The 19,177-nt window shown below is 37.6% G+C and overlaps 1 protein-coding gene across 2 annotated transcripts; it reads right to left on the reverse strand.

Moving 5' to 3' along the window:
• Positions 1 to 1,109: 1,109 nt before the first annotated feature.
• SLC35A3 (solute carrier family 35 member A3) lies at positions 1,110 to 19,009 on the reverse strand. Of its 2 annotated transcripts, none has more exons than XM_054212899.1 (8): positions 18,725 to 19,009; positions 8,077 to 8,281; positions 7,059 to 7,213; positions 6,855 to 6,977; positions 5,553 to 5,724; positions 4,273 to 4,391; positions 3,624 to 3,757; positions 1,110 to 1,344 (listed from the first exon to the last, which is right to left on the reverse strand). In XM_054212899.1, the coding sequence occupies exons 2-8, from the start codon at positions 8,261 to 8,263 to the stop codon at positions 1,254 to 1,256; spliced, it is 981 nt and encodes a 326-aa protein (XP_054068874.1). In that variant the 5' UTR covers positions 8,264 to 8,281; positions 18,725 to 19,009; the 3' UTR covers positions 1,110 to 1,253. The 2 variants fall into 2 exon arrangements, with proteins under 2 accessions (XP_054068874.1, XP_054068873.1); XM_054212898.1 differs by lacking the exon at positions 18,725 to 19,009 and adding an exon at positions 15,018 to 17,417.
• Positions 19,010 to 19,177: the final 168 nt, after the last annotated feature.

Below are 19,177 nucleotides of genomic sequence, written 5' to 3' on the forward strand. Positions count from 1 at the left end.
TCTACTAGACTGAATAGCTCCAGAAAACCCATTTTTGTCTGTTGGCTCAAGGGGTCCCAGAACAAAATAATAATTAAAAAAAAAAATCTCTAATTAAGCCGTTACATAGAAATGTACTGAAAAAGCTTTGAAGAGTTCATGAGTAAACAACACTTGTTTAAAAAACACCTCTGTAATAAAGTACAGTACCGTATACAGATGATATACCATAATAGCTCCAGATGGAGCTGTTACAGACAACAATAATGCATTTAAAATGTTTATTATGGGCTCTTTTTTTTTTTTTTTAAACTGTGGCTAAAAAAATCCCCAGAGGCTATTTAAAGCATAAAAACTACTTTAAAGGTTCTGCCAAAAAGTTGTTTTATAATCAATAAAACTAAAAAGAATGAACATTACATCTGAGCAAGCACTCCACCATAACCCTACGCTTAGTACCAGGTCAGTGCAGTAACCTCCGGCCTGTGTTCCCAGAGTTATTGCATCTGTTGGAACACTGCAGGCTCTCCTGACGAAGGCTGGAGTAGCAAAAAAGATTTCACTCTGAGCTTCTCCCTTTGAGTACTTAGGTGAGAATGTTAACACTCTTACAATAGTTTTATACAAGCAACAGAATGATAATATTATAATTTAATAACACATTTCTGTTATTAAATCAGCCTTCTAAAAATATAAAAATATTGGATATTGTGAAAGTGTCTTTCAATCATACTTCAGTCTTCACAGTTTTAATAAGGAATACCTAATTAGAACCATCACTTTAGAACTATGATGTATATTCAGCTGATTTCATGTAAATTGACAAACAGTTAAAAACATTTACTGAGATTAAGTATAGTCAAATTGCAAAAACATACAATCTGACAATATTGTCATGTGCTCTTTCAAAGAGTGCATAGGACATATTTCTGCAGCAGTCAATACAGTAAATTCTTTTGATGCAATCCCAGTCAAAGCTGTAAACATTCCTAATTGCAGTTTCTTGGAAACTTTTTGTTCCTTTCAAGTTTTTAATTAGCAAGTTGCACTGGGCATTCCCCTGCCATTTTTATTTTTTATTTTTTCATCAGTTACAGACAGTATCATCATCCACCTTTAGCCACTCTGGCTGTTCAAAACTACTCATAAGCATTTCTTCAATAGATTCAGGGTAGTACTCCTGTCCTTGCAGTGCACAATGACACTTTCCACATGCCATTGTTAGCAAGACCCCCAATGCATGATCTTGAGAAGCAGGTTGACAAGGAAGTCTGCTATGCCTTAATGGGATTTCCTGCGGGTTTGGGATCATAACCGTATAGGAAAGTAGCTGCTATTACAAGGACCGCTCCGAAGAAAAAGACACTGAATAGAACAGGGATGAAAAAAAAAAAAAGTTAGCTCATTTTAATTGATGCAATTTTATTTACATAATACAATCAAAAGAAAGGAAATATTTCCTCTGGGAACACAGAAAGATAAATTAAATTTGTCCAGTTTATAAAGAACGAAATAATTTGCATATATTTATTATAGAAGGATGCAGGAAGAAGTTGAAATAAGAAACATATCCACAAAGTAATGTATCATTAGACTGACATATTCTGAAAATGAAAATTATAGTTTCATGGAACAATTGTCGAAAGTGATCAGACCAATTGTTCTTTTGGTTTTTTTTCATTTGTTTGGGTTTTTTCTTCTTTTGCCTAAAGCTCTGTGCAAAACACAAGCAGAAGCTAAAGAAATGCAACTACCATACCAACTTAACATCTTACGTAAATCATGTTGTTGGAGTTGTGTTTGCTTTGAAGTCCAAAGCTTATGTCAAAACAAATTACTGCTGCCCAAGAACCAGTTTGCAAGTCAGTATAATCTAATTTTTGGCAGATACATAAAGATTTATGTAAGGAAAAGATAATAAAGGCATCTTTTGTATTATGACATATGGGCCTTTCAAGTTGTTTTGATAGTTATGAGTCTGAAACAAAATATCCAAAGCCAACAGATAATCAGTACACATTTTAGAAAAGAACCTTGTCATAAAGACATGACAATGTTGACAATTTGATCTTCTGAACCAAATGCTAAAAAAACTGTGGCACGTGACAAGATAATCCTTCAGAGAATACAGTTAGCCTATTTCTGGACACAATCCATTGCAACACATTGAAGCACTTAAGCACTTTACATCTATTATCCCAATAAAAAAAATTAGTTGAAGTGACAGAAACAATCATGCAGTTTCAGTTCAAATAAATTCAGCTGCCATAAGCAAGGTTCTAAAGATTAAGTTTGATTAACTCAAGTTAATCAAGTTTTATTAAACTAGATTCTTTCAAGTTCTACATGCTGCTAGTTGGCTCCATCTCATTTAATTATTTACCACTGTTTCCATTTTCACCATGTTTGCAGAAGCTGGTAAGTTACTTATTAATTTTCCATTTGAGCACATAGAAATTCTTAAACTACCTTCTACATTTGTTTTCATAGGACAAGTATAGGCTACTTATAATTTAAGTTCAATGTCTTCCACTTTTTAAGCCTAAATAGTTGTTCTAGTTCCTTTTTTGAATGTTTAAGTAAACTCCTGCTAATATTGCAAATACTACTTTTAGATAAAAAGATATTTCTTTGTATCAGATACAAAAGTTGTAAATATTCAAAATATTTTTACACTATGAGTATATGTAACATATATGAAGTTAATTATAAGCAAAAACCTATTAATGTATCTGAAAGTTGGAATATTACTTCTACATACCATATATTAACATGCCCTACCAAGACAAGCACTATTCTGGAACCTACCCACGTACAAAACCTGCACTGCACAAAGCTACTAAAATCTGATTGACAAAACATCAGGACAGAGTGTATTTGGCCTAGAATCATAGAGCAACCATTTTTCTCTCTCTCTTGATTGAGTGCGTTCACTAATAAATATGGTATTGTCTCTAGGAAAAAGCTCTGCCTTTGGACTTCTGGGTGTCCTTGGGCAACTAATCGTGTAACTTCCATGTGTGTGTCATTGCAATTATCTCTTTTAGAGACTGTTTGGAGAATGGATGAAAACCACTATAAAAAGATTATTATAATTATAATTGTTCGGCCGTAACTCCTCTTGCAATGAGATGACTTGTGGAAGATCTGTCCATTCAGAGGACAAAGAGAAAACGAGAGACAGGCAACCCCTTTGTCACGATCTTACTCAGAAGAGCCAGCAGGGGGGAGACTGGTTCAAAGAGCAGAGCCAAAGGCAATGCAAGGCAAGCGTCAAAACTGAAGAGCTTCAGCATACAAGCAAAGTAGGAGCTGAACCAAACTGAGGGAGATCGGGGAGGGAGGAAAAGAAGAGAAAGGGACAGTGAACTAAAACATAGAGCCTGCAAGAGAGTGGCGTGTCAAAAGCCAAGAATTGAGATTCAATTATTCTTGACCTGTGGGGCACTGTACCTTACAGAAAATTTAATCTTGCCAACTATACTGAAAAAATTAAATATTAGTTATGGTATGTTATGAAACTAAACTTTTATGTGCAAGTTGTATCTAAACATGTTTTTTTATTTCTTTTTGGAGTTATATCTGGTAAGCATTAAGTTTTCAACTTTATTTTTTTTTCATCAGACATGGAAAATAATTCTTACCTTGTAGGGACAAAATCTTGCAGCCAGAAATAGGAGATCAGCGTTGACAGTATAATAGAGAGAGAGGTTGCAAATCCCTTTAAAATGTTGTCCGCGTATTTTATAACAGCAGCAATCACCAGCCCTCCAAGTGCCTGAAAAAATATTGAGGTTTGGATTTGCAGCCTGCCAATTCCACTGAGAGCACCTATTTTAACAACATGGGCTTACTTTAGGAAAAGCCTTTGTTTATGTTTAGGAGCATTACATTTATTTTATGTTATGGATATGTACTGTTGAAGATAAATATTTGCGGAGTCCTTCTTTTCCCATTAAAGAAATTGTTGATCATATTACCATCATTAAATTAGTGGAAGTGCTTGTACTATACATTTTTAGCTACAGGAGGAAGGGTATATATATTTTTTTTAAAACATTGCAAAAGAAGTAAGGTATACATGCTTTTCTGTTGCACAATACTTAGTCATATACTTGCTATGTATTTTCCAGATTTTTCTTTAGAGGTTTATTCTGATAGAATAGATTCTAATAGATCAGAGTTTTGATGATAGAATTTGCAATAGCTTCAATGACACCCAATAGTTTACCCAGTCATTTATAGAAGAGTAAATTGCAAATGCACAGAAACATGTCATACAAGGTATCTCACCTGTAGAACAACAACTATCCAGGTAAGTTTATTGTATCCTTGAAAAAATCCATTCTTTGACAGTTGTTCTCCATCATAAATGTATACACCCATCAGTCCAAATATGCTACCAAAAAATCCTGGAAGTACAAGATTGATTTAAAAGCTTTACGTGAAAAAAACATACAAACAGGTTCCTTGTCCTCAAGGACTGCTCACATATATCTGATTTTAAAAATAGGACTGCCACTTGCAATACCATCACGTTCAAATGCAATCGGTGTTCAGACAAATACTTTCTTTTAAAATCTACGGTCCACACTTATAACAAGCTTTGACTGTTTCCATTAGGGCATTCTTATATACTTATCTTCCATTGCTTTCTACTGGAATGGGATGGCATATAGCAAAATTCACTTAAACACAATTTCAGTTTTCCTAAAACTAGTCATGACTGAAGGCTGAAGTCACACTACAGTTGTTCAAGAAAACTTAGTTTTAACATACACAATTTCAATAAATACTAGGAAGTTGTGAGTTGAGGTTTTGATCCCCTTCTCTATCCTCAAGTTTCAAACCATTATGGAAATGTAAAAATATTAAAATATAATCAAAATGCAGTTCTGCATTTATAACCATTTATAATTAAAACACAGCAACAGGAAAAGAAAGGAAAAAAATATTGCTTGTACTCAGGCATTTTTGACCATACTAGTTTTTGACCAACTATCTAATTACAAAAAAACCACACCATCTCCTGTTTTTATGGTACTTCATGACATTCTACCATACTCAGTACACAGCCCTGATCCACTAAGTGATCCTCATGACTTAATTCTACAGAACTATGGATTTATTCAAGAGTCCGTACTGAGGTGCTGGAAAGTTCAAATTCTGCTGAGGCATTTATTCAAATATGCAATAAAGAATTATTGCCTACAGGTGAAGACTAGAGGGATTCCATTAGAGAAAGAAGGGCAACTCCAACAAGAATCACAGAATCCTGCATAAGATAACATTCTTCAGGAAATTTTCAATACAAATTCAATTGACAGATTCTGTACAAACTTACAGACACTCTATAAGCAAATTAAATGAAGAACTAGGTTGAGATCAGAAAGCAACTGCTAAAATTCTATCTAGCAGAGTCTATACTTTTGGTTTTAAAAGTACACTTATGCAGAATACTAAAATGTTGGTGATGCTATTTATCTATATATATACACATATAGATATTTTGCACCTTTATCTTAATTCTTCAGAATGCGGTATCTGTAAGAGATGACTAAAATTAAACTTACCAAGCTGAATGTTTCTGATCCACACAGATTGCTTAGTTTCCTTTAAAATTTTCTCAAAATAAACCCCAGCAAATCCACTAGAAAAGCATGCTATAAGAACTGCGATCAGGCCTACAAATTGAGATCCTGCTGAATGTTCCTTAGCAGCTGTTGCTTGAGAGTCTGAAGGCCACTGGATGTAAAAACAGTTATACAGAATTCACTGATAAAATCAAGTCATGAGCATCTATAAAATGCAAATTTGTTTTTAGCAACTGTAACAGTTACTAAATACAGACAATCACATGCTGGTCAATTTAAAGGACTGAAAAGCCATCATTTTTCTTTCTACATATTTGTAAGGAGTAAAATTGTGCCTGGACTGGGAGAATACCCATCAATTTAAATAGGTCCAGAATTTATGTTTTATAAGCCATAACCGTTTCTCTATCCCAGCATGACTTATCGTGTTCATTCAGTCACCATCTTTTGCCACCAAAGTTAGTTACCTTACAAATATAAGCACACTTAGAAAACCACTTACACTAGCTGTCTTTAAGATGGGATGAACTGCCTTTTGCATGTGCCTCTCTTCAGTGATTATGCAGATGACTAAAACAAGCTGAAATTTATGAAGCTAAATCCTGCATTATCTAATGCTAACAGAATAAAATGCAATGCCATAGACAAAAACATACTGAAGAGTCTGATAGTTATTATCAGAATGTTTTGTTCTCATTTCTCATTATTAAATTTTAAAATTCTATCAAATTAAATCCTCAGAGTTTTTTTCAAATTCTTAAGTTTTAAAATGAAGATTTCTAGGATATGCTAAAATCTGCTAAAAATTCTTACAATATTCTCTTATCCCATGATTCTGGCCTCTGAAAAGTACAAGATACTGTACCTGCAGTATTTAGAACAGAGGCCAAGTTTGCCTCTTGAAAAAGTTCAAGTAAATTTGCCATGCGTAAAGTGTATCACAAGGTGAGCAGCACGACCGTGCTGGCACAGAAGATCTGTGAATCCCTAATGTCTTAAGAAGTGTGCTAATAAATACTGCTATCACTGTTACTTGCAGGTTGCTTCAGCGGACCTGTCACATTCTGCAATAGAGCACTGGGACAAGAAAGAGGTGTTATCTTTTGCCTTTGAACCATTTCTGGTGTCTTCTAGCCCTGGCCAGTAGTGATTCATGGTTCCTGACCATACTCTGGTGCTCATGTGCAGCTGGTAGAAACTGAAAGCTTTTTAATCAGTATAGAAACGCACATTCCTTAAATAAACACGTTAAATAAACAGAAACCGCCTGTAAAAATTTACCTGCACAAATGCCACTCCTGTCATCAATATTACTAACGAAAGCCACTGGTATACACCCAATTTCTTGCTCAACATGGACACAGAAAACAATGCTGTGGTAAGAATTTTCAGTTGATATGTAACCTAGAAGAACCCAGAAACAGTTACTACCACATAATTCATGGGTTTCTTTGAAACTTCCAGAGAAATTCAAATGTACAATACCTGGTATGTGGCTGCATCTAGGTTTGACAATGCTACATACAGCAAGTTATTCTGAAGTGTATAAATTCCTGAAGGAATAGCAAGTTTAAGAGTTTCCATGGGTTTATTAAGGATTTCATCATGTAGCACTCTGTTCAGAGTCCGCAAATTGCACTCTACCCAAAGAAACAATAAAAGAAATAGACATTTACTTAAAGGGAGGAAAAAAAACCAAACCAAAACCAAAGATAGCTATCACTGCTATCAAGACTTCAAAACACTATGTTTGTTTGACTTTCACGAACCTCATATATGTAAGAAAAAAGACACTGCAAAGTGTCTTCCTGTAGCCTAGAATACTAGAACTAGAACAATTATTCAAAATACTTTAAGTAAAATTAATTGAAACCATATCGATATTTGAAGATGATACGTTACAGAGTATCACCTAAAAAATGCACATGTAGGAGCTTAGAGAATCATCAATATTTATGCACATACAATGATATTTTTAAGCTGTTGAAGATCAAATATACGTTCCAAGGAACTGGACAAATTCAGTATAAAATGTACAAAATAAGAACTCAAGTAAATCTGAACATACTTTTTTTGAGTTTAAAAGTGTGCTTCTTCCTGTAGTAATGAAATTGCTTCCTCCCTTCGGCATCTCCTCTTTATTACAGGCTTCTAAATGCACTCATGCTTTGGACACACTTAAAGCTTTTCATTTTTTCCTACTTCTACATATGAATTTCTTAAAATGCCTGAGCAAACATAGGCTTCAAGCTGTTAGTAGAAAATTTATTCTTGCACTCCTCAGCATCCACATTCTTTAAAGAGAACTCTCTTCAACAAAAATACAACATCTTCTGTCACGTTTTGAGGAGTGAAGTATGATTAGTGTCTTTCCAAGACTATTTCTTACATAAGAAGGGAAATGCTTTGTTGTATGCCTATACTCACATGGCTGATTTGCAGTTGCCACTACAATACAGCATATTGATTAGGAAAATTACTTGGTGCAAAATTTGACACATACTGCTGTCTTTGTAGACCAACAGAACACAGGCCAAAATCTTCAGAAGTTCAGCAATAACTACTGCAGTAGAGGATAAGTAACGAGGTCCTTCTTCTTTGAGTGTTCGAGAATAACGCATGGTCAAGACTAAACTTGTGGTCTGAAAAACCAGGATGCCCAAGGAAAGGTATTTTAAATTGGTAGACATTTCTTCACTTTTTTCTTCCTGAAACAGAAAAAAGAAACCACAAACCCAAACCCAGGCTTAGAAGGTAATATTGCAGATAGATGTTTCCCTTAGGAATCAGCATATTAACATACGTTGCCCAGGGAGCTCAACCAAAGGAAAACAACAAACCTAATGTAATATTTAAAGGTTTTAAAGAAAAAGGAGATTAACAGTTTAAAAATGTTTTTCAAATACATGATTACAAATGGAGAAGCATATCAGAATATTACGAGAAGTAATAACTAATAGAGAAATGAAGTATTTCTTATCTGTCACAATAATAAAGTAAATAAGGACTATTAACTGATAATTAGCTTTCCAATAATAGGTTTCACAAAAGAAATCTCCCAAGTTAAATCAATCATGGATTTCTTTATGTAGGTGAAGGCTCAGAAGGTATTTTCAAAGTGAAAAAGCCCCACTCTGTGGTACTGCATACCCAGTACCCCTGCTGCAATGAGTTATTCCCAGAATTAAGAGATCTTCTCATTCTTCCACCTCTCCAAAGTTTTACAGGTTGCAGCCTCTGCCTTGCCAGATGACACAGTGTCAGCATAGGACAGGGTGAGGGTTGGGCTGTTTTATATGAAAATGAGAGGTATGCCCAACACCAAAGGAAAAGGAGAGTTGTGGGAAAGCAGGGTTGGATAGGAAAACATGGGATGGAGGAGCTGCAAGGAAGACAGCACTAAAGCTGTCCTACTGATTATCCTGCTCAGAAAAAATTAGTTGAATATAGATAACTAGATGACTGCATCTACTTTCTCATAATGCACTGACTACCACAAACCTTTCATTAGTAAAGCTGTATGATCCTTATCTCTACGATGAACTTTCACCAAGCTAATATGGTTTTCTTTGGCCTTTGTCACCAATTAAACCATTCATTTAGTGCAAGACACTACAAGAGAAAGCAATTCTCATTTTGCAAGCATAATATATTAAAAGGAAATGAAAAATGCGTAACTGCTATTCAAAATATTGTATAATTTTCTGCTATTCTTCATATTAAGTATGAAGAATTTCCATATGCACAGAAATTAATGCTTTCTATAAAAAATTAATTACTACTGCCTTCACTGCCCGCATATTCAAAACCAGCAGTGTTTTATAATGCTAAACTAAAATCAAATCAGTAACAGTTAAAAAATATGTTTTAAAGTAAAACAGTAACAAGTCAAGACAATGAATGCAGTTCTCACTTCTAGAAGTCTAGAGATGGCACAAGGAGTACTTATTTGATGCATATGCCAGAGCTGTCCCTATGCATGTTTTACACCTACAGGCACAGAAGTTTTGACTCATTAACTGTCTAGCTTTGTACACACTGCTGAAGGATGTGCTGTGCTGGTGCCTCTAAATATTTGTAGTTGAAACTGAAGCTGCTTCTTGCTGACTGCATTTCTCTAGCTCAAGATGCATTTCATAACAATTTTTATTGCTATTTTTTCAGAGATCTGGAGAGTTGTGCTATTAAAATATTTCTGACTTGCCTTTATCTTGTCTCTAAGCATTAATAGATTTTTTTCCAGTCAAGTATACGAAATCATATTAATAGCTATGACATGGATACTTAAGAGACATTGCAGTAGCCTGCAAACAAATATGAACTGCAAACAGCTGCAGCGATATGAAATACATACTTGTATCCTACACAATAAAATTCTTTACCTCAAGAATCACATGGATGTAAAAATATTTGTAAAAGCCTATTGGCAAAGGAGGAAGAAAAAGATGCCAGGATACAGAAACTGAGGAAGAAATACACAAGGATTTCTTTAAGGAATCTCAATAGAAGATACTTTTGTATGCACTAGGATCTCATTTAACTCACTGAAGAGACAAATACTAAAGATGCAACTGCACTGAACAATATAAATCAGACAGAAATATAAAGCATGAAGGAAAGAAAACTGCAGACAACATTCAAGATTTACTAACTTTTTCCACAGGTTCCGGTGGAATAACCCTTTACATGAGGATGTTAACTGTGGATATACGCATCCCCACCAACAAAATGGAGAAGATCAGTTAGTCAAAGGGGAACATCTTTGAAGAACAGATTTGCTATAGCTGAGAACAAGGAGGAGAAACAGAAGAACAGCTGCTGTGAAAGGATGAAGAGGGGACACGCAAGGTCAGAGATCATACTTTCTGGAGAAATATCATCAGCATAGAGAATACAGAGGGAGAAAGAGGAAAAGCGAAAAAAAAAATCCACTGAGAGAAAATACAGAACTGAACTTCATGAAAAGTCTACCTATGCTACTAGAGAAAACTGACATTGCAAAATGCAATTTTTTCCACCTTTTTCATCTACCTCATTTTTTATTATTGAGCCCTGACAATCTGGAAACACAAAGAGCAATATATGGTTAAGATAAACAACACATGAAGCATTGTTCTCCTTAAAGGAAGAGAACCTGGAAAAGGTTTTACAGACTCAAAAAAACAAAACAAGACAATCTATACAGAAAGTAATAACTTCAGCTCAAAGTATCATACCGTACAATGTCTGAAAAATACCTGTCCAATGGAAGCAGATGTTTTTGAAGTCGAAAATCATTGAATCATTTGGGTTGTAAAAGACCTTTACGATCGAGTCCAACCATAAAACTAACAGTGCCAAGTCCACCACTAAACCATGTCCACAAGCGCCACGTCTACACGTCTTTTAAATACCTCCAGGACTGGTGACTCAACCACTTCCCTGGGCAGCCTGTTCCAATGCTCGATAATCCTTACAGTGAAGAAATTTTTCCTAATATCCAATCTAAACCTCCCCTGACGCAACTTAAGGCCATTTCCTCTTGGCCTATCGCCTGTTACTCAGGAGAAGAGACCGATCCCCACCTTGCTACACCCTCCTTTCAGGTAGTTGTAGAGAGCGATAAGGTCTCCCCTCAGCCTCCTTTTCTCCAGACTAAACAACCTCAGTTCACACACTTTCACTTCATAATATTCATTCAGACAAAATGAATAAATTTCTGACTTGCAGATTTTCACCTCCTTTAGTAATTTTTCCACCACAGACTAAAATTTCATATTTTACATTTTATTTTTATATTGTCCCTACACTTTCCCTCCTAAAATACTGGTAAATGTTTGCAGATCAAATACATCAGACCAAAAGGAACATAATCAATTTGACTTAATGAACAGTAAACATACCATATATTTTTTATTTTCCTCTATCCATTCTTAACAAAACTTGCTAATATTAATCAGGATTTACTACATGAGCAACAAGAAGATTACAGAACTTTTCTTAATCTTAAGATTTTGTCTTTTAAAGATCTGATGCTTTAAACTTTTAAGCTTCTCAGCTGCTAAATATCTACAGTAACATAATTTTGTGCAAAATTAAGGATTAGTTTATGAATTTATCCTATTCTTGAGTTTGTAGGAGGTCTCAAAATCTGACAGAATTACTTTTGTTTGTTTGAGGTATCTAAAACACTAAAAAAGAGAACTCTAGAAGGAAACATGACTAATTTATTTTAAACACTCTTTAGCTAAACTAGAGACTGCCTTGGACACTTTCCAGAGATGGCTGGAGATATACTACATATTATGGAGATCCTTCCAGCAAGCATAGCCTAACACCATCTGCAAGAATGAAAGGGCAGGGGCAACTCCATAGATCCAGGCAATCCCAAAATTTCACACCATGCAGATACAAATATATTAAGATAAAGTGAGCACAGAACTGTTAAGACTCAACATTGTCTAACATCAAGTACTTAGCTGATTAGCACATTTTAGACTCATTGAAAATTTAAGGTTGGGATGCCTTACATTTTCACGTATTATTTTATAAATACAAAAAGATGATAGTTCATGCATAAATGATCCAAATTTCATTTATTTGACTTCTGCATCAATTACATTGAAAGTTCTTTCAGTATCACAAATGATTCAGTATTCTATATTATAATTCATTAGTTCAGCCGAAATTACTAAGAAAGCTTTTCTTACAGTCACTGCAGCTGGCTAACTATATTAATTAAATTTAATTTTCCTTAAATTTCTGAAACTTCCAGAGAATATCTGATAAAACTTGGAAAAAAAAAAAAGAAATTAGCATCCAAAAAAAGCCAAGCACCCAACACTATCTCAAGAAGTAGCTCACACAACAAAAAAACAGAATTAACAATGAATTCCACAATGTCACATAACAAAAAAGCAGGCTAAATTCACAGATTAAAATAACAAATTGCTCTGTCATTTGACAGAGCAATCCACAGTAAGAGTCATCCATGCAATTACTTTGTTTTTTAACTATCAGGTAACAGATGTGACAGGCTACATTACAGCCAATGAGTTGCAGGTACTTAGCACCTCTCACTGTAACATACAATTAAAAAGTCACTTAAAATAGTTTTGGGGTACCTGTGGTCATGATGTCAATAAATTTAGGTCTGATGTCAATAAATTTACCACTAACACCATCTTTAGAACAAGTCCACACAGATAAAATGAGAGGAATTCATGACAGACATTACTAACTGGTTTAGCCTCCCATCCTGCAATTCACACCTCACTGCACAGGTACAAAAGCAAAGGCCTTCCCAGGTGACGGCGTAGGGATGCACCGTATTGAGAAAAAACACATACAGAGTAACAGGAAATGGTGAAATGAGGCCTTTCCGACAGGCTACAGAGTTAATGTCTGTATTATTTTCTACCCATTTACCAAAAGATTTGATGTGAAAATAACTTCTACTGGCCACTATTTCGTTACTACTCCCTACTGTCACAAGGAAAGTTAAATTAAAAATAAATAAATTACTAACTACTATTATGCTTCCAATCTTCACAGTGATGGCATTACATGAATTACGCTCCTTCCAGCCTAGCTGTGAAATATGTTCACTGCTGATGGTCTTTTAGAGTAAGAAGCCAAGTTATAGAGTTATTGCTATTGCTGGCTTTTATTCCATTTTATGATCAACAAGTGTGAGACTGCTTAACCAAAAGGCACTTGCACATTAGTTAAAGTACAAAGCCAAATAGAAGTAGACAACCAGCCTCTGAAAACTGCAAAAGGTAAAGTTTAAGAATGAAAAACAGAGTGGAAAGTAAAGCACACTATTTCATTCCAGTGGAACAGGTATGGACACACTTCCCGGGCATTTGCTTTGAAATCAAGACAGCAGATTAAGGACACAGGATTGTGTTCTCTTATTTCTCAAACGAAATGTGAACCCAGTGCTGATGCCACACCTATACAAATACAATAAACTAGCAACCAAGAGGAAAAGCACAATTGGAAGGTGGAGCAGGAGGTAATTCACGGAACCTGAAGAATGTATTTTTATAAGACTTCCTTCTACGCTTTTGCATGTGCATTGCCCTCTTCCCTGTGTGGGCTAACACACACGTAACTCACTGCTTTCTATAAAAGAACTACATTCCTCAGAGGAAAGCTCTATTCCATAAATCTTCTTTCTATTGGACTCAATATAGCCACCTTTTTACCAAAAGTTGCATCTAATACAACAAGTAGTTTATGTTTGAAATAAATGGATGGAAGGAAGTTCCATCCTCAAGAAGTTCAACAATGCCAAGTGCAAGGTCCTGGACATGGACTGGAGCAATCCCCAATAACAATACAGACTAGGTGATGAATGGATTGAGAGCAGCCCTGTCGAGATGGACTTGCAGGTACCGGTGGATGAAAAACTGGACAGGAGTTGGCAATGTGCACTCACAGCCCAGACGGCCAACTGTATCCTGGGCTGCCTCTAAAGAAGTATGGCCAGCAGGTTGAGGGAGGTGATTCTGCCCCTCTACTCTGCTGTCATGAGAACCCACCTGGAGTACCGGATCCAGGTCTGGTACCCCAAGCACAAGAAAGACATGGCCCTGTTAAAACATGTTGAGAGGAGGGCCACAAAAATGATCAGGGGATCGAACACCTCTGCTGTGAAGAAAGATGACAGACTGGAAAAGAAAGGGCCCTGGGGAGAACTTATTGTGGCCTTTCAGTACTTACAGGGGGCCTGCAAGAAAGATGAGGACAAGCTTTTTAGAAGGCCCTGTTGCAACAGGACAAGGGGCAACAGCTTTAAACTGAAAGAGGATAGATTTTGATTGGACATAAGAAAGAAATTTTTTATTGTAAGGGTAGCAAGATGCTGGAACAAGTTGCCAGTGAGAGAAGTTGCGGAAGCCCCATTTGAAGTGCTCAAAGTCAGGTTGTACAGGGCTTTGAGCAATCTAATCTAGTGAACGATGCCCCTGCCATCAGCAGGAGGGTTGGAACTAGTGACCTTTAAAGGTCCCCTCCAACCCAAACCATTCTAAGATTCCATGATAAATATCACAGATGGCATTGATGGTGCATAGAGCTTTCTGAATCTAGTAAGTCCTGCTGAACTGGGTTATGAACAAGATTTTACCTACATACAAATAATTTAACTGCTAAGTTTAGACCACTATAATTCAACAATGCATTTCTTTCTCCCTCACCCCCCAAAGAAGTCATCTGTCAAGTCTGTGTAATTTTTTTTATAAACCATAACGTTATAAACATTCCTAATAATATTAAACCTTGTATTTCTCACTTTAAAACGTCACTGTTCATGTCTTCCATCTTCCTCATACTTGATAACAGGCTTCTTCTCTGTTCCCTCTCATAAGCTATCTGTACTTGCCAGCTGTTCTTCCCCAAATACATGGCACTTTTCAACTAAACTACTGCAGATCATTTCATCATTTAAAAACTTACCTTGCTCTTTCTTTTGTTTTTCAGTTTGTTATGCATCCTTCTTGCTGAATACATTATAATTTGTATTAAGTATACTATGGACAAAAATATGCTATGTTTTTCTCAGAGCTTGTATTCTTCTTCAGAAGCATTATTAAAAGCAAATCCTCTAGCAAAGGTTTTTCCTTACTCTTCTAGCAGAAACTAAGTAACAAAGATTTTTTTTCATATGAAGGTTTCCTTCAGGCAGTATTTCCAATTTCTCCATTTACATTAAAAAAAAAAATCTTAACTGGTGAAAAAAAAATTAAAAACATCACTGCATTCAAATAATATTTTCATGACAAGGATATCAAGCACAATGCAGTAGAACACTGGCGGACCTTGCCCCTGCAACATCATCTAGCTCCCTAGCCACAACCCTATCTTGGCCTTTTTAAAATGACGCAGATACTTTTTAGCATTGCAGTTACACATTAAATTGTAACTGCTAAAGATCAACCAACAATTTCTTCTCAGCTTTGTTCCAAAAACCTAGGCTTTTGACAAGGATAGTGGAGGGTGTATCAGAAATTTGCTGGCTTATCACTCAAGCAGGAAATTCCACCATTGCCAAGTCTAACAATTACATATTAACTAACATATAATTTCAGACAACGCTATAAACTGATTGAGACTCAGGTAAGGTTTTCTTATAGGTTGACAGAAAACCTAGCAGAAAGGGAACTTAACACTGCTGAGGTTTTTTTGTGAGTATTTTATTGTGGGAAAAAAAATAATCACCATTCTAATCTATGTATCAGACAAGAAAAGTTGGGCATTGTGAATCTTAAATGTGAAATTTGTAGCTAAATACTCTTTAAGGCCCCCCCCTCCTTAAACCTTTACACCAAACCTAAGAATCCAAAGATAAGATTTCTTCCATTGATAAGAATTTGGTTTGATGAATATTAAAGAAATCACATATTGAGTATAAATATTCAGTATTCAGGAAATTCAGGTCCTCATTGAGCTAAATTTAACACCAGTTTTTCTTGTAAGATGAAGAGTTCAACTATGTGCACAGTAGCGCAATAGTTTTATATTGACATAACATAACATTGACATAACTCTGCCTGCCAGCATAGAAATTTGACACCACCTGCCTTAACTGCCTCTCTCTTTTTCAAACAGTACATACACTGTGTTCATTGTATAGGTCACAGTATTGAAAGATCCTAGCAGCCACATTCAGATACCGTAAGCAAGGACGCATTCAGTTCTGGTTTAGTTCCAATGCCCGTACCCCCTCAAGCATACAGGAGTGTAATGCCACAAACTGAAGCACCGCCTGAATGCAACTCCTGCAGATGTATCAAGCCAATGAAGGAGCTTGTTTTAAGGTGCAGAAAGGCTGAACACTGAATACAGCCAGGGTTCAGCTACAGCTTACACTTCCGCTATTTATGAGTTACTAATCAAGCCTGGGTGCTCAAGGCAATGCAGCCACCCCCAGTCAAGGTGACCTAGTTTGAGTAGAGTAATACAAACTAGATACTACAGTGAAAGTAAATCTGTAGACACTTATTGCAGAAAGTTAGTAATTACAAATAAAATTAGGCAGCTGAACAGTATACTGCAGGGGTATAAGACAAGAAGGCTGAAAAATTCAATGGGAAAATCTTGAAGTCATAACCATCTTACGTTATTATGCTAGATCCTAAGAGGTACAAATCTTAAGAACTTCTCCTCCCTTCTAGAGACACCCTCCATTGATGTGATCCAGCTGTGCAGCCTCCTGAGTTCCAATGAAGGCACTGAGCCTGCGCAAGCAGCATGTATATGGGTATGAACTGAAGTAACTGGTGAAGAATGAGCCCAAGTGGCAATTCAAGAATAATAAGAGAGGAACAACTATATCTAGCAAGCCTGTCCCAAAGATCAAGAATGTATTGCCCTCAGTTAACACTGTCAAATCTGGAACTGTTTTAAGCAGCCACATGTGATTTGATTTACCTAGGTACCTCATTCAGATGACTCCTGCCTTTTTCCTGTTATTGCAAACAGCAGCATAACTAGCATAAGGAATTAGGCCCTGTAGGCAGCCTGCAGGATTCTTAAAGACATAGAATCACTCCTAATAATACATTGCTCCAAATAAAGCAAATTTATACTTACTACCACCATAGTCTTTCCCAAACACAGTATTTTCACTACATATTCTACTTCTACAAACCAGAATATCACACATCCCAAACCAATGGATCCTTATCTCCCATAATTGTAACTTTCAATCACAAGTTTTCACAATGCCTAACAATATGCAAAGGAATTATAAGTTAGTTTCTAAAGCAAGAGGTTATCGTTCCCAACATCAGATGCTTTTAAGATTCAGGTGGACAGGGTGCTGGTCCATCTTGTCTAGACCGTATTTCTGCCAAGAAAGGCTGGACCAGGTGATCCTTGAGGTCCCTTCCAACCTGCTATTCTATTATTCTATGATTGTAAATCAGTTTCTCCACAACTATTGCCTCCCTCAACTTACCCTGCAGCCCCTAAAGAAATTCAATGCTGCTTATTCTTTTATAAAAGAAAAGCATGTGTCACAGAGCTAGAGTCTACTCTAGCAAACTGTCTACGCAGTGACAGTTTTTGTGGAGCAGCTCCTGTCTACTAACTTAACAGAGAAGAGCTGAACAGGTCAGGCTCAACTCAGTCCATATACAAAGAGTTCAGACGAGTCACGTGCAGTGCCTATGGAGAAATGAAACCCCACAGATTTTGGGAGAAGCAGTCCATCACCTAGTGTTCATTCTAAACCCCATTTTGTCAGTCTGCATGTATGTTCTTTGAAAAGCAAGGGTTGCCTTAGATCCCAACCCTCCTGTGTAGAGACCACTGTGGCAGATAAGCTTCTGACTGTGGTGCTCGCTCAGTTTTAGAAAGGTTTGTTGCAAAAGTTCTTTATGTCCCAAATAACACATCCCTCCATTGCAGAAAGCAATCTGAGTCTTCTCCACCAAATCATTGCTTAAAAATCTTTTCTCTAGTATCCAAGTCTTCCTCACTCTGAATCCTATAAGCTATATTTTAAATCAATAAAATGAAATACCTTGGAGTACCTTTCAGTGTTTATTTTTTACCTTCCAGTCTATTCCATGATATGTATTACCTTATTATGTTCATTATCTCTGCATCTTCTGACTTCCTGACTTAACCCATAAGCTTTGTACTGCGAGCGTTTCTCACTTCAAAAACCCATGATGAAATTGTGATGCCACGAAAATACTTATGAAGTGTGCATTTCTGTTAACTTCACATACAGCATTACATCAAGCTCAGTAAGCACCTTCTCAGCAGAGCACCAGCTGCACCTACACCGAGAACAAACCCAGCTAGTGAGCCACAACCCTAGCAACGACACCCCTGCTGACCAGATCCGTATCCCTCCCCAATTTCACAGATAGCTGCATCCCCACAGTAACTTCACCTTGACCCCTCCCTCCCTCTTCCCCAGACCATTCCATTTACAGGCGTTTCTCTCAGTGTCTCCTCAATACCACTCTCCCCCTCCCCAGGCTGCTCCCACAGACCCGCTTCCCACCCCATGCACCAAGCCCAAACATCTCCCTCTCCCACACCAAAGGCCTCCCTCAGGCTTCCTCCCTCATCCATAGCCCTTGCACCGCTCCCTCCGGGGCGGCCTCAGCCGGGCTCTGCTCCTCCCGGTCCCAGCCCAGGCCTCCCACCTGCAGCACCCGTCCGCCGGCCCAGCTCGCCCCTTGCCGCCGGCTCCACTCGGTGTTTCCGGGTGCCGCGGTCCCGTCCCGCAAAGGCTCCGGCTGCAGCCGTGGCCCCGCCCGCTCCGTTCCCAGGGCCGCGGCAAAGCAGCGCGCCCCGCCAGTCACCGGCCCCGGTGGGCGGTGTAGCGATAGCTACAGGGCCGTGGGGCGAATGCTTGGGGTTCGGAGCGGCGGCAGGGGCAGCAGGGATCCCGTTCCAAGCGGAGCGTTACCCACCCCTGCCGCCGCCATTGGCGCCGCGGCTCGGGCCGCCCCGGCGGACGATGAGGAGGGGGCGGCGCGAGGGGCTGCGCGCGGGGCCGGCGCCACCACAGCGGACGCCTTCCAGCGAGCGCGGCCCCCTCAGGGGACAGAGGGACCGGGCGTTTCACCGGGAACAGCCTTTTAGTAGGGGTGTTT

The sequence above is a fragment of the Rissa tridactyla genome, chromosome 8 (assembly GCF_028500815.1).
Source record: "Rissa tridactyla isolate bRisTri1 chromosome 8, bRisTri1.patW.cur.20221130, whole genome shotgun sequence".
NCBI classification, from domain to species: Eukaryota; Metazoa; Chordata; class Aves; order Charadriiformes; family Laridae; genus Rissa; species Rissa tridactyla.

Coding starts and splice junctions, on each gene's coding strand:
- SLC35A3 (XM_054212898.1), bottom strand. CDS start 15,071: ATGTATTCAGCAAGAAGGATGCATAACAAACTGAAAAACAAAAGAAAG. Junction 5,725..6,854: donor CAGGAGTGGCATTTGTGCAG/GTAAATTTTTAC, acceptor TTTTACATCCAG/TGGCCTTCAGACTCTCAAGC. Junction 1,345..3,623: donor CAAGATTTTGTCCCTACAAG/GTAAGAATTATT, acceptor TGTTCTATTCAG/TGTCTTTTTCTTCGGAGCGG.